Raw genomic sequence first — 15,620 nt, 5'->3', positions numbered from 1 at the left:
CACGTAAGAGTCAGGTAATCTACAGGGGCGCCTGGGTAACTCAGTTGGTTAACTGTCGAACTTCGTCTCAGGTCATGATCTCACAGTCCGTGGGCTCAAACCCCGCATCAGGCTCTGTGCTGACCATGCAGAGCCTGGAGGCTGTTTCGGATTCTGTGTCTCCCTCCTCTCTCTGCCCCTCCCCTGTTCGCGCTCTGTCTCTGTCTCTCAAAAATAAATAAAAATGTTAAACAAATAATTTTTTTTAAAGATTCAGGTAATCTATAACCAAAGCTATTCTTAAACACCTGTGCGTTACATTTTTATTTCTTGAACTTATAAAAATTGGTATGTTCAGCTTCTACACATAATAAAAATGTAGCTACTCTTACCCCTTTAAGACCAAGACCTCCAGATAGTTATTATTCTATTTTCTTTTACACTCAGGATCATTTTGATCAGCTTCTTTCCCCTCTAGTCTATCAACAATTACATTATTTAAATATACTGAAAATACTGGTTTATTGATGAGCCCTACATTGGACGAGAACTTCCTGTGCTTTGTGTTACTGAGTGATAGCTCCCACGCCATTTTCAAAAGTGGTCGTACAGCTTGCGTTCTCACCAGCAGCAAATAAAAGTTGTAGCTACTCCACATTCTCACCAACAACTGGAATTGTCAGGCTTTGAATTGTTCCTGTTCGGGCAGGTGTGAAACGGTGTTCATTGTGGTTTTAATCTTCACTTCACCGTTTACCAAGGAGATGTGAAAACCTTTGCATACGTTCGTTGACTTTTAGATTTCCTATTGGGTCCATTTTTCTATTGGTTGTCTTTTTCTTACTGATTTTAGAGTTCTAAGGTATGTTTCACAGAAAAAAAGTGTATATCCATATATACCCTAGAGAGAAGCAATATTCTGTATCACAGAAGAAAAGTGTATATCCATATATACCCTAGGGAGAAGCAATATAGCTTGACGAGTAAAGGAGGTAGGTTCTGGAATCAGAATGCCTTGATCTAAAGCCATGTCTACCTGCTTGCTGTATATATTCGGGCAAGTAAGTTCACCTCTCTAAACTTCGATTTCCCCATTTGTAAAATGTAGCTAACAACTATCTCGTGGCATTAGAGCATGTTAAATAACGTGCAAAAGTGTCTCTTTCGAGTAACTACCATTACCAGGTTTGTTGTTAACAACAACCAAAAAAATCCCACCTCCCTTTATCATCGTCTTATGAAATGATCTTTCATGAATATACATAAATTCTGTTACCACCAGTGCGTGAGCTCACTGAAGGCAAGGACTGTTTGTCAGTCTCAGGGGTCCTTGTACTTAGCACAATATTGGTATTGGCCTCCCAGGGGGATAGGCAAAATAGAAAATCGTATTTATTGCCTGTTTCTGCTAGTTATGCTTCTTAAATTAACCTCTTTACTCCTAGGAACATTTACTGGCCACAGCGCTTTTCCAAAAAAGATAAGCAGTAGGAAAGGAAAAGGCTAAAATCTGCTTAGAAATAAACTAAAAAACAAAAGAGCTTTGCAGTATCTGCACAGCCTATTGAAAAGACCTGCTTTTCTCTATCTCCGTAGCCATAACCCACTACACCATCGACTATAACTAAGTAAACTTCTTATTTCTTCTTCCCAAGTCTCTTGCTTCTCTCAACCCCCTCTTCTGGAAGGTCCTTCTCACCCTTTCCACCCAGTCCATGTTAGGATGTTAGGCTGTTTATTCAGAAGCACTTTGCCCCCTAAGTCTCTGCCTGTCGGTCACTGAGGTGCAGAGGTGAGAGAGCCTCTCTGTCACCTCTGCTTCTGTGGTTAAGGGGCAAAACCACTCACTGGGGGAGAAGACACTGAAATGATCACCTGAATTGAGATTTCGGGATTGCCTGTAGAGACCGATTATTTATCGATCCTTCTTGTTTTTTTTTTTTTTTTTTTAATCTTCAGCCTATGTAACCAAGACCTTGCTGATTACAGTGAGTAATTTCACCTAGCTCCAAACCTACACATTAGAAACAAACATCTCTTACCCACGGTCAGAGAGACATCTACCCGGGTCACCATTCCTGACCCTCGTGTTGATTTTCGATTATTTCACAGTTAGCTGACCAACTCAGGAAGCAAAAGTCTGCAGTCGGCCTGCTTTAGAATTCCTCTCTCTAGTCTGAGGTCATATTCACGAGAGCCCTTTATACAAAGGCTGGAGACCTTAACCAACTCAGCGTCCCACAGGGCATCAAGGGAAAGATGGCTATTGAGGCCTCCTTCCCAAAACGGACTCTGAACTGTCAATCGCTTGTGTCTACCTATGTTTCCCGACCATAGTGATGTCGTGTGGACCATACTGATACGCTTAAAATGCAAAATCCGACGTTCTCGTGGAAAAAAATTAGACGAGGCTGGACGCCGATGCCCATGCAGAAGCCACCCGTGGTGTCCAAATCTCAAACTTACCCCCATCACAATCAAACCCCCAGGAAATAAGGTAGAATGTATCTTCCGGCATATCTCTTAGGCTTAACTGAGTAAAACATGCGCCTCCTCTAAATGATCCTCTGGTTTAATGCTACAAAATATGTTGAGCACCAGATGGAAGTAACTGTAACTCTTGTACAGAAGAAGTATCCTCCAGGGCAGTAATTCTTGATATAGACCGGGAGTCTGGCACGGTTGCTCTAATTCTAAGATACCATAGATTCTGTTGAAGTGTGGGGGCCTGTTTCAAAAAACTCAAACACTTAATATGCATCCGTATGCATGTTGCCTAAAAAGCTTCCCTGTACCTTCAAATCATACTGAAAATCTATACTTAAAGCCTATACTTTCAGTTTCATTTCTTTGGTCACCTGTTCTCAGTGGAACTGGACCTAACCAGAAATGCAAAGTAGAAGGATCTTTTTTTTTTTAATTAAAAAAAAAACTGTTTTAACGTTTATTTATTATTGAGAGACAGAGAGAGAGAGAGACAGAGCATGAGCAGGGGAGGGGCAGAGAGAGGAGACACAGAATCCGAAGCAGGCTCCAGGCTCCGGGCTGTCAGCACAGAGCCTGACGCGGGGCTCGAACTCATAAACTGCGAGATCATGACCTGAGCTGAGGTCGGACGCTTAACCGACTGAGCCACCCAGGTGCCCCTAAAGTAGAAGGATTTTAAATGATAAACAAGCAGAGAGGCACGCTATCACCCACCACAAGAGAAAGGCAGGATAACTGACGTGCATCCCTAAAAATACTCAGCTGGCTTTTCATGCATAGCCCTATCCTTTAAAATATTACACCGATTTGCATTATTTGTTGTTGCAACTAATGACAGTGCCAGGGAAAGCGCATGCTGCAGTGGAAAAGGCTGAGGCTCAGGGGTCACAGATAAATCCTCATGTAAGTTTCAGTTCCTTCTCAGCGGCCCAGTGGTTTCTGCCTATTGGGGTTTGTACCACTGCCTTGCTTTCCTGGCTAACCCTGCTTTTTCACCTGTAATCCCATCATACATGGGGTTAACAACACCCACTTCAAAGGGTTTCTGTAAAGATTCATTGAAATAATATGTTAAGTGTTGGACACACACTAGTGACTCAATAAATGGTAGCTCTTATTATAAGAAAAAACCGTTTTCTTTTTTTAAATCAACTGTAAGTCATCTGCATGAGTTATACCATAATCCTGTTCGATTTAGCCTTCCTTATGCCGAGAGCTAAATAAAATTCTCAGTTCATTCTGCGGGAGGAGGAGTTATTCTTGCCTTCTTTCTCTGGGCGCCCGTAGGACTTTGCACATCCTCTGTTAAAGCCTCAGAGATGTTGTACCAACATTGCTGATGGACATGTCAATCTCCCACACTGGCCTGGGAGCTCACTGATAGGAAGGAACGCTTTATTCTCCTTGGTACCCCACGCACCCCGCACAGGGCCTGGCCAAAGGTGCGCCACAAATGTTTACTGAAGGAAAACACTGCAAAATTGCGTAGAGAAAAGGCGATGGGAGAAAAAGTGCCTACTCTGGCCCGCACTCTCACTCTTCTTGAATAAAAACTATAACTGGTTTCAGGGTGTGTATGAATAACACACAATCCTTCACTCACACACCTACTCAAAACTGAGTGCCCAGATGCCACCCAGGACAAAAGAGGCGTGGAAGCCGAGCCGAAGGAGATAGTGGTTCTAAAAGAACATCTTTAAAATGTGGACTCCAGGGGCGCCTGGGTGGCTCAGTCGGTTAAGCGTCCGACTTCAGCTCAGGTCACGATCTCGCGGTCCATGAGTTCGAGCCCCGCGTCCGGCTCTGGGCTGATGGCTCAGAGCGTGGAGCCTGTTTCCGATTCTGTGTCTTCCTCTCTCTCTGCCCCTCCCCCGTTCACGCGCTCTCTCTGTCTCAAAAATAAATAAACGTTAAAAAAATAATAATAATAAAATGTGGACTCCAGTGTAGTTTGGGGAACCATCTAAAACACTGCTGCTTAGAGTGTAGCTGACAGAGTAACTATGTTGAAATTACCTGACAGCTTGTTCAGGTTCCTGGTCCCCTCCTCAGTTCTGATGAATCAGAACTTCTGAAGATGCATCACTGTTTTATACATCTTAGACTCAATAAAATATGCTGCAAATTTTCAATTTGAGAACACCCATGCTAAAATGCTTAATCATTCCTTCCCCATCTCCTTCCCACTCTTCCCCTCTCCATCTTTAAAAAATCATTTTTGGGGGGGGCGCCTGGGTGGCTCAGTCGGTTGAGCTTCCGACTTCAGCTCAGGTCATGATCTCGTAGTCTGTGAGTTCAAGCCCCGCATCGGGCTCTGTGCTGATAGCTCAGAGCCTGGAGCCTGCTTCAGATTCTGTGTCTCCCTCTCTCTCTGCCCCTCCCCTGCTCAAGCTCTGTCTCTCTCTCTCTCTCTCTATCAAAAATAAACATTAAAAAAAATTTTTTTAAATAAAATTTATTTATTTTTCAGAGAGACAGAGACAGAGTGTGAGCAGGGGAGGGGCAGAGAGAGAGGGAGACACAGAATCCGAAGCAGGTTCCAGGCTCTGAGCTGTCAGCACAGAGCCTGACGCGCAGCTCGAACCCACGGACTGTGAGATTATGACCTGAGCTGAAGTTGGACACTTAACCGACTGAGCCACCCAGGCACCCCGAAATAAATAAAATCTTTAAAAGGGGCAGGGGGGTCTAAGATAGCACAGTGGAGGGGCATGTAATCCAGTTTTGGAGGGGTGGGCCTCACAGATGCCATGTCGGATAAAATGATCTACAGAATAAGTAGAAATCAGGTGGGCACTGAAGGAATGGCAGTTCCTGTTACAGAAGGAACAGTGTGTAAAAGTCAAGAGGTTAGGGTAGACGTGCTGGGTTTGGGAAACAAAGAGGTTTAGCAAGGCTGAAACTCCAAATTCAGGGGAAGGGTTAAGAGATAAGGCTGGAGTTGTAAACGAGGCCAGCCCGAGGAGGCACAGGAACAAGGGAGACGATGAACTCCGTCTGGGACACGCTTACGTCAACGTGCTACGGGACAGCCACGGGGGTCACCTGGGCCATCTAGGAGATCTCTGAAAACAGCAGGATGGAGGAGAGGAGCACCCGAGAGGGAGCTCCGGACAGGCCACAGGGGGAAGACATCAAAATTTAAGCCTGACGTGCAGCTGGGGGCCCGAGGGGCTCAGTCGGTGAAGTGTGTGTGACTCTTGACTTCGGCTCGGGCCATGAGCTCACAGTTCGTGAGATGGAGCCCCCATCGGGCTCCGTGCTGAGTGTGGGTTCTGCTTGGGATTCTCTCTCTCTCCCTCTCCCCCACTTGCTTTCTGTCTCCCTCTCTCAAAGTCAACATTTGAAAAAACTAAGTGCCATCATGTACATAACTCACATTCTTTTACGAGCAAAAATAAGCACAGCGTTGTCCTAAGGGCTTTCATACTAAATACGTGTTGGCAGTGAAATGTGAGATACAAAGGAGACCCTCGCTATGGCAAAGGACCCTACGGTCCCCTTACCTGTAAAATGGCATGGTAGGCTCGACTCATATACGCAAGCCAGGCCTGTGGCAGAAAAATCGCACGGTGCCACTCAGAAAGCTGGATGTGAACCTGCGGGGGAAAAACACACCGCCACGTAAGTTAGACTATGCGGTATGAAAGCAGAATGAAATTCTTCCCTTCCCCTTATTTAAAATTTTTTTTTTCAACGTTTTTTTTTTATTTATTTTTGGGACAGAGAGAGACAGAGCATGAACGGGGGAGGGGCAGAGAGAGAGGGAGACACAGAATCAGAAACAGGCTCCAGGCTCCGAGCCATCAGCCCAGAGCCTGACGCGGGGCTCGAACTCACGGACCGCGAGATCGTGACCTGGCTGAAGTCGGACGCTTAACCGACTGCGCCACCCAGGCGCCCCGACCCTTCCCCTTATTTAAATGATTTAGATCCTAAAAACAAACCGAATGAGTCTAGGATCAGAACCACAAATAAGATCTTTTGGCTGCTTTCAAAGGAGAAGGGTTTCGAGCCCTGTAAAGACAAAATAAAAGAAGCCTAGAATTTTCTAAATTAAAGCAAGGAGAATTCTACAACAGTAACAAGTCAGGACGCATGTGTAATACAAACGTGTCCCTGAAAGTTAGGGGGAAACCCTGCGAAGCCTCTTGCCAGTGTCAGGAAACCAGGTATCGTCTAGCCAATCCCACCACCCCCCCCGACCATTTTCAATGAAAATAAATATTGCTCACATCCCGGACTTCCAATAGGACAGTTTCGGAAGTAATGACCTGAAAGGGGCGACGGAAACATCACGCGTAGAAACCACAACAGCGAGAGGTGCAAACGGACAAGTGCACGGGGCAAACAGGCACACCGCTAGACCGGCGCCCTTTCATCAGGGTAGGTGAAGAAGAGAAAGAGGGTATGTGCCAACACCGAAGCCTTGTTTCTGAAGAGAGGCCCAGACAAAACATCGGGTTTTCAGAGTCATTTCTGTTTCTCCCCATTAGTACAAAGCTATCTTGCAACAAATCTTCCCAAGGCCTGCTTCTGTTAAAGGAAGATCGATCAAGAACAACAGTCAGCGTGCATCGCGTTTCACATTTCCCGTAGCTCATCTCATCCAAACCCAAACACCTGAAATGTCAGCATGAGTCCCACAGACCGAAGACGACGACAAACAACCAGGCAGGCAAGTGTCCACAGAATTGCCCCAGAATCATGATAACTGGGAGTGTGTTAAGGAGATTTTGCTGTATTAGAGGAATTAATTTTCTCAAGGGCTTTGTGATAGGGAAGCGAAGAGCCTCTCTGAATACAGCTCATCCCCAGGGCCTCTGGTATTTTCTGTAATCCCAGTCTTAGTGCGGGCCTACTATACACAAGCTACTACGAAAGGGCTCTGAGGATTATCTTTTTTTTTTTTTCTTTAATTTTTTTTTTTTAATGTTTATTCATTTTTGAGACAGGGCATGAGTGGGGGAGGGGCAGAGAGAGAGAGAGAGAGAGTGAGAGAGAGACAGCAGCTGAAGCAGGCTCTAGTCTCTGAGCTGTCAGCAAAGAGCCTGACGCAGGGCTCAAACTCACAGACCACGACATCTATCATGACCTGAGCGGAGGTCGGACACTTAACCAACGGAGCCACCCAGGTGCCCCAAGGCTAGGATTATCAACCGATCTATGTCTGCAGAGATCTTTCTAGCGGGAGAGTCAAAAATGGGCACAGTCAGGTTATAAGGCCAAAGTATGAGGAACCCACGAGAATGAGAAGAACAAAGAACATTAACTCTGTCTGCTATCACTTCTCATTCCACCACGGTTTAAAAAAACTTCTTTTTGATATTCAGACAGTATGAAAAAGATACAACATGAAATGAAGTTTAAAAAAAATGATAAAGACAGGTTTCTTCTTTTTCTGATTAAGTACTCACTGCATCGAGTAGGGTAGGGGGAGCCGGGTCACTGTGTCAACAAAAATCCTTGAAGGGGCAGGCCCAGGGATTCTTGCTGCACCCTCTCTTGTTATCCAGGAAGGAGACTACAACCTAGCTAAAGAGGCATTAATCAGTCCTTGGCCCTGCTCTCTCGTTTCCAAAACGTGGGGAATTTTCCTATCGATTCCATTTCCGTTTCATAAAGTACATTGACTATCAAGTCCTATTTTGAGACCCGGATTTAACAGAGAGAACGCTCAAACACCGCAACCAAAACTTTTTTCTCTTCTCTCAGAGCCTCAAAATAGTTCAGTATTTTCCTGCCAAAGAATCCATGGACATCACTGCACTACTGAGAATATCCACGGTCTCAGCAAATTGCCAAAAAGAGCACTGGATGTTTCTGGAAGGACAATGGTCGCAATTGCTTCTCAAACCTGAGTTAAAAAAGGAAAGTATTATGGGAAAAAATGTGAAGGAAAATGAGCAAATCAAACGTTGAGCTTCTAAGGGCAAAAGCATTCATGCCCGGAAACCTGTTTAAAAGGAGGTTAGAAACTGAAGGTGAAAGCCAGTACTCCAGCTGCCACTCCAACCACATCTGAAGGTGGGTGCGGGGACACAGAAGAAAGCGTGAGCCCACACCCCAGCCTGAACTACTCATGTTTTATGAGAGTATACGTAGTCTCGGGGTTCTCTGGAGTCAGCCGTGAATACATCTCCTTAAAAATGCACTCTCTTGCTCTTTCCCTTACTCAAGAGAAACTTAGGGAAACAGTTTAAAGTGAGTCGTGCTCTTACACGCCGGTCGTGTCACACGCAAAAGAGACTTCCTTGACCATTTTTAACAAAAACACATTTTAGGAGGCTACTCTAATTCATTGTATAGCCACCCAGGTAGGTTATTGATGCTCGACTGAAAAATACAATTAGCGTTTCTAAAGTATGAAAAGTATGTCTAATTTGCTACACTTTGAGAAGTCTCTGAAGGAAATCCAATCGACAAAATTAACCGCAAATCATGAACTTGCAACCTCATCATGCGGCGGATGGTAAAGCAGGGCTCTCAACCACTGTGCGCCAAGTTGCAATGGATGTGAAACTTACTTTTGCTTTAACTACGTATACCCGTGCAATGACAGGTGTCTGATGGACTGTTGACACGAGCGGGTTCTATGATCTGGGGATGACTAAGAGTTTCTAGGTGGAAGAGGTAGTAAGTATAATGAAACGTTACGCTTGTGCCTAAAAAGAGACCACGTTAGAGAAACAGACACAAGCAGGGGACGGGGGAGGACACTGGGGTGAGGGCAGGGACGGGAGCACATTACAGGACTAAACATAAATCGGGTTGTCAGGGTAGACCCTCGCTGAGAAGGTGAAGCCTGAATGAAGACCTGAATGCAACGAAGATACAAACACCCAGATAAGGTGGCGCCTACTTGGTGGGCTCAGCATTTGACTCGATTTTGGCTTGAGTCATGATCCCAGGGTCATGGGATCGAGCCCCGTGTCAGACTCTGTGCTAAGCATGGACCCTGCTTATGACTCTCTCACTCTCTCTCTCTCTCATGCTCTTTCTCTCTCTTAAAAAAAAAAAAAAAAAGGAAAAACCTAGGTAAGGGCTGATGGGAATGTAAAACAGTTCAGTTATTATGGAAAACAGGTCATTCCTCCAAAAAGTCAAACACAGAATTACCCTTTGACCCAGCAATTCCAATCCTACGTATACACCCAAAAGAATCGAAACCATGTATTCAAACAAACACTGCACACGAATGTGCATGACAGCACTTTCACAATTGGCCAAAAGGTGGAAAGAACCCACACGTTCAATGAATGAATGAATGAATGAAATATATCTACAATGGAATATTCAGCCATAAAAAGGAATGGCATACAGATGCACGCTAGAATATAGATGAACTGTGAAAACATTTACGTGAAAAAGAAGCCAGACACAAAGGTCGCATGCTATATGATTCTATTTATATGATATATCCAGAGTAGGTCATCCCTACAGACAGAAAGCAAATTAGTGGTTGTCAGGGGAGGGGAAGAGAGAGGGGAAGGGAAGAAGGGAGGGAGAAATGGGAAGTGAGAGTTTGATGCAAACAGGGTCTCACTGGAGGGGGATGAAAATGTTCTGGAACTAGCTAGAGGTGATGGTTTGCACACTGTGACTACACTAAATACCACTGCGTTAAGCTTTGAAGGTGTTAGTTTTACGTTATGTGAATTTTACCTCGATTGAAAACACACACACACACACACACAAGGTAAGGCAAAAGTCCTACAGCAAGCCCATGGCTAACCTGTCTGAGGAACACATAGAAGGCCAGTGTAACCAACCAACCAACCAACCAACCAACCATCACAGACAGAGTGAGAGAGAGAGAAGGTCGGCAAATTAACAGGGCACTCAGGGAATGCAGGCAAGTGACTTCGAGGTCACGTTCCAGGACTTGTGTTAGTATTCTTAGGAAAGGGAGAGCCATTACAAGGTTTTGGGAAGAATGACATGACATAGTGAATAGCGTAGAAGATCATGGTGACTGCTACGTTGAGAACAGACTGTAGGGGGCAAAGGTCAGAGCAGAGACACGTCCTCGCAGGCTACTGCAACCATCCGGGTACGAGAGAACCATGGCTCAGAGGTGCGTCCGCAACCTGCAGATACTAGGTTTCGAATATTTACCTATATAATTCTTCCACTCACCCCAAATGTTCAGTAAAATGCCAAGACATAAAACAGAAAATAGGTAAGACTTGTCTCAGTGAAGTGAGGAGGAAGGCTGGGGGGCTTGGTGTTCAGCCCTCTTGCTCATTAGATGCGACTGGTAAAGGTCCCGGAGATGCCTGAAAACACAGCTTTAACTAGAAGGACATAAAATAGATCAGTGGTTGTCAGGAGAAGGTGGGGAGGAAAGGGACTGACTACCAAGGAGCATGGGGGAATTTTTAGGGTGACAGAACTGCTCTTCTTTTGACTGTGGTACCGGTTCCATGAACGTGTGCATTTGTAAAAATCCATACCACTGTGTACTAAGAGACGAGAAATCTACCGTATGTGTATTATGCCTCAACACACACGCAAGATTAAAGATACATAGTTTGAAAGTCGCTACTTTCAGATTGTAGTACTTCTCAAACCCTCTCCTCCCACCATCTATGACACTCTGTACACTTGCCATGAACATTGCAAATCCACTCTTCCTTTTACCGTTCGTGTTTCTATCAATACCACCCGCCAATATCCCAGTCACCCAGTCACCCAGGTTGGGAACTTCTGACTTATCCCGGACTTCCTTCTTGCCCCCACCTCAACCGTCAACTCCACCACTGAAATATTTCTTCTATTTTCCCATACTTTCTGCTTCACTGCCTTTTTCCTAATTCCTGCCCAGAGTACTGAGGCCCCTAACTGATCTCCCAACAGCCGAAAATCTTTCTTCCTTCTAATACATCCTAAACGGTGCTGCTACTCTTACATTAAGTCGGAACTTCTTTTCCCAAACCTTTGATGGTTCATTAAAGAATACGGTCCCAACTCTTCTGTACTAGGTTCAAAGCCTTTTAGAATCAAAAGCCCACCATTTACTTTAAGAAATAATTTGTTCTCATGTAAGAACTCTGCTGGCCAAGATCCCCAACCAATTTCCCCAGATGATTTCCTGGTCTTCTCTTTCATTTAACCTGCATCCTGGCTGAATTGGGTTATAAACCAATTCCCAAGTCAGTCCTATACTCTACAGGACTACTTCTAGGGCCTGGGATGCCCTGTCCTTCTCTCATCTCTACTCCCTGAAATAATTTCTTCCATCTCTATGCTTCCAGGATGCTACCAACCTCTCCTATAACATTCGACCGATTCCATGTTAGATTATTTCTGTATGCACCTTACCCTCAAACAATCCTAAGGGCAGAGATCACGTCCTGTTCCTCTCGGAATCCCTCCCACGGACCCATAAGAGTGTCTTGTGTTCAAGTAAGTACCTGCTGAGTTTAACCGGATTTAATGCACAGTATTGGCTTTAAGACAAAATTCTGTCATGAGAAAACTGTATGACCATACACAAGTCATCACAGAAAATCATGAAGTTCAACTTTCAATCCCTCTGGAAACACGGTGTTAGAACACTTTTTTTTAGCAGACACAGCTAAATTCAAACACAAGTTGTTGAGGACACAGTTCTAAAAGCATGTCCAAAATGTTCTGGCCAGGAAAGGTTTAATTCCAGCTGAAAACACAGTGAGCGACAAAGCAAAGTTTTAAAGCGGGTATTAGGAGCAGAGAGAGAGAGGGAGACAGAGAATCCCAAGCAGGCTCCACACTGTCAGCTCAGTGCAAAGCCCAATGTGGGACTCGAACTCATGAAGCATGAGGCCATGACCCGAGCCAAAACCAAGAGGCAGATGCTTAACCAACTGAATCCACCCAGGCGCCCCAAGAAAACATCCATTTTAACAGACTTTCATTAAATACTATAAATCAGTGAAGACAGATGCTGGTGAGGTTGTCAGATGGCCAAAGTAGAAGGAAATAAGGTAGGGTAACATGTACAAATTTACCGATAAACTAGGTGCTTGCTATTAATTTTAAATCCTTAATTTCACAAAGTAAGGCCTTTCCGTGTTCCCCAGATGTATATATATTATTATCAAAAGAATAAAAGTATTTAACTTCAGTTGCTACAAAGACATGCCAACACTGAGCCACTACATTTAGTCTGTGATGTGCCCACACTCCTCCCACATTGCCAGAAGAAAAACCATTTGTACTTAGTGTTCGAGACCCCAAAAGCCACTCAATGTCCCATTGTTTATATATGAGATATAATAGCCTTCAATTTTCTGTCAATAGTAATCTTGTTTGCACAAAAATAATTTTGTTATTCCTGTCTCCTGACAAATGGTGACTGGAGGACAAGAAGGGAGGGCTTGTAGAGGACACATTTTTAAAGTAAAATGACACTCGTTTCTTTGTGGGTGCTTTCTGGACATTTCAAAGTCTGACTCCCCCCCTTCCCTCCTTCGTCCTCTCTCTCTTCCACAGCCTATCTCTCTCTCCCCGCTCCCCCCCCCCATCAGTATAACATTAGCTTGAAAGCTGACAATTCAGTCACATCTCAAGCAACCATTTACTTACTCTGTTATTTAATAGGAGGGGGGGAAACCCAGTTACCATAACAACTCACATCACATGGCAATTATGGAGTCTCTAAAATACAGCAAACCATACTTTTCACAGTGTTTTCTAAGGGGAATGTGTAATAAGCACAGATACCACTTCTCCCAATGATTATTCTGAATTTCTATCTAATTGTTTCATATTGCATGAATGTTACTGCTACTCCATATTCTTCATACAAAATATGTTTTTAAGTAAGAAGGAACTGAAAGAAAAAGGCAAATATATTACTTGTAGTTCAAACGATGGGGTATAGTCCACCTATTTCCAGGCATCTAGGGGGGGAAAAATCCATAGAAGGCAGAAGAAAAGCAAGATTAATATCTAGAGGGAAAAGAATCAAATGATGATCAATGAGAAAGGAAGGAAGGAAGGAAGGAAGGAAGGAAGGAAGGAAGGAAGGGAGGGAGGAAGGAGAGAAAGGGTGAGAAAGAGGGAGAGGGAGAGAGAGAACGAAAGACTGATTTCATTCAGAGTAGTGCTACCAAGAAGTCCAGATAAGGTTTCTCTGAAATTAAAATGAAAAAAGAGCTCATTACCTAATGCAGAGGCAGAAATATGGTCGGGTGGCAGCAGCAAGATTGGGAGAATTTGCCTGTGTCCAAAGATGGAGGAAATAATGAAGCAAGACTGCCATTCTCATCCAGGGACAAACCACCATCATCCAATTTAGGGGAGAGTTAGAAATGCCAAAGGATGACAAGGCAGGCAGCAAGTTTCAGGGAAGGAAACTGTCATTCACCTTCAGCTTCCTCATCAACAGGAATCAAGTTCGTCTCAGGATGAGAACGTGTAGTTTAAATCAGAGCAGAAGTGGGGCGCCTGGATGGCTCAGTCAGTTAAGCGCCTGACTTCGGCTCAGGTCATGATCTCGCGGTCTGTGAGTTCGAGCCCCGCATCGGGCTCTGTGCTGACAGCTCGGAGCCTGGAGCCTGTTTCAGATTCTGTGTCTCTCTCTCTCTGACCCTCCCCCGTTCATGCTCTGTCTCTCTCTGTCTCAAAAATAAATAAACGTTAAAAAAAAAAAAATTTAAATCAGAGCAGAAGAGGACAGTCACTTGAGCTTGGAGAAGCCCTACGAGGTCTGGAATGACCCCTGGTTATCCCCTGTTCAAAGGAACGGAGAGAGAGGGTCACTTCAGGTTTAGAATGATCTAAACAGGACGATGATGACACAGAACTCCTCCCGGATGTCAAGTCAAACTCAAATCAGACTCACGTATCTGCGAGTCTTCCAAAAGTATCATGGGAGAGTTTCACTGTAAGAAGAGTCAATTAAAAAAAAAAAGTTTTTAAGTTTTCAAAAAGAAGACAATACAATAATCTCCAAAAGAATTCATCACAGGTTAAATTAGTAGTTCATAGCTAGTTTTCCACAAAATGAAAAGTTCCTTGGTTTACTAAACCTAGTTTTCGGGAAATATTGACAATTACGAGAAGCAAAATACACGTCGGAACATGAAGAGCAGAGCATTTGGGACATTTGGGACATTCGAAACAAAGTTCCTCCACCTGTTCATACACATTCACCCACCCACAGTCACAGGCATTAAAAAGGCCATAGCATATCCTACAAGTATACGTCATCTGTGGAAGACAAGGCTACCTCTATCTACTCATATAAATGAAAAGTGACATAAAACAGTGCATAAGAGCTATTCAAATTATAATAATGTCATTTCTGGAAGTCCTCAATAACCGTTAGATTCACCATCATGTTAATTACAACATTCAGGAAAAAGGAAACCATCATACCACGCGCACATACGAAGTCTAAGGCGCATCCATGTTTCAAAAGGATTAAAATCATCAAGTCAACAAATGTCTACTATGTGCCAGGAATACTGGGCACGCTGGAACTACAGGTGACCAAAACCAACTTCCTGATTTTATAAACTTTACACGTCACAGAAGGGGACAGACCCCAAGCTTCAGGATTAGTGGGGATGGATGGATAGATTGAGCGAAGAGCCTCATATATCAAATAAATTGAATTCACAGTTAGAAACATTCCTAAAGACAACTCCAAACAGTTTCCAAATTTTCACTGGAAAATTCTATCAAGTATTTAAGGAAAAATTATTTCTTAGGACAGCATTACACAGTAACACATCAGGCAGAGATAATACAAGGAAACTACAGAACAATATCCTTCATGAGCACAGATGTAAAATTCCTTAACAAAATGTAATTAATAAATCAAATTCAGCAATGTGCGATTACATGGAGTTTTTCCTAGGAATGAAGATTTGGTTCACTTAGACAAATCAAAATAATTTGTCATATCAACAAGTTCAAAAACTATACAGTCCTATGAATAGATATAGAAAAAACCCATGTGACACAATTCAACATCAATTTGTGACAAAAACTCTCAGCAATTTAGGAATAAAAAGAAACTTTGTCAATCTGATAAAGGATATCTACAAAATCTTTATACTAAAATAAGGTAAATATAACATATTCAATGTTAAGACACTGAATGTTTTCCCACAAAACTGTGTATAAGATAAGAATGTATGCCCTTACCACTCCAGTTCAAC

The 15,620-nt window shown here is 43.6% G+C and overlaps 1 protein-coding gene across 1 annotated transcript in view; it reads right to left on the bottom strand.

The window, feature by feature from the left end:
- The window catches only part of FOCAD (focadhesin), a 283,468-nt gene that overhangs the window by 78,527 nt on the left and 189,321 nt on the right, over positions 1-15,620 (bottom strand). Inside the window, exon 21 of the mRNA XM_047064929.1 lies at positions 5,973-6,065. Within this exon, the coding sequence (XP_046920885.1) occupies positions 5,973-6,065 (93 nt within the window). The remainder of the gene's footprint in view (positions 1-5,972; positions 6,066-15,620) is intronic.

Source organism: Lynx rufus, unplaced genomic scaffold (assembly GCF_022079265.1).
Source record: "Lynx rufus isolate CCGP_SWC_20201006 ecotype Redwood Valley unplaced genomic scaffold, mLynRuf1.p SCAF_10, whole genome shotgun sequence".
NCBI classification, from domain to species: Eukaryota; Metazoa; Chordata; class Mammalia; order Carnivora; family Felidae; genus Lynx; species Lynx rufus.
This window is presented reverse-complemented; position numbering and strand designations above follow the sequence as displayed.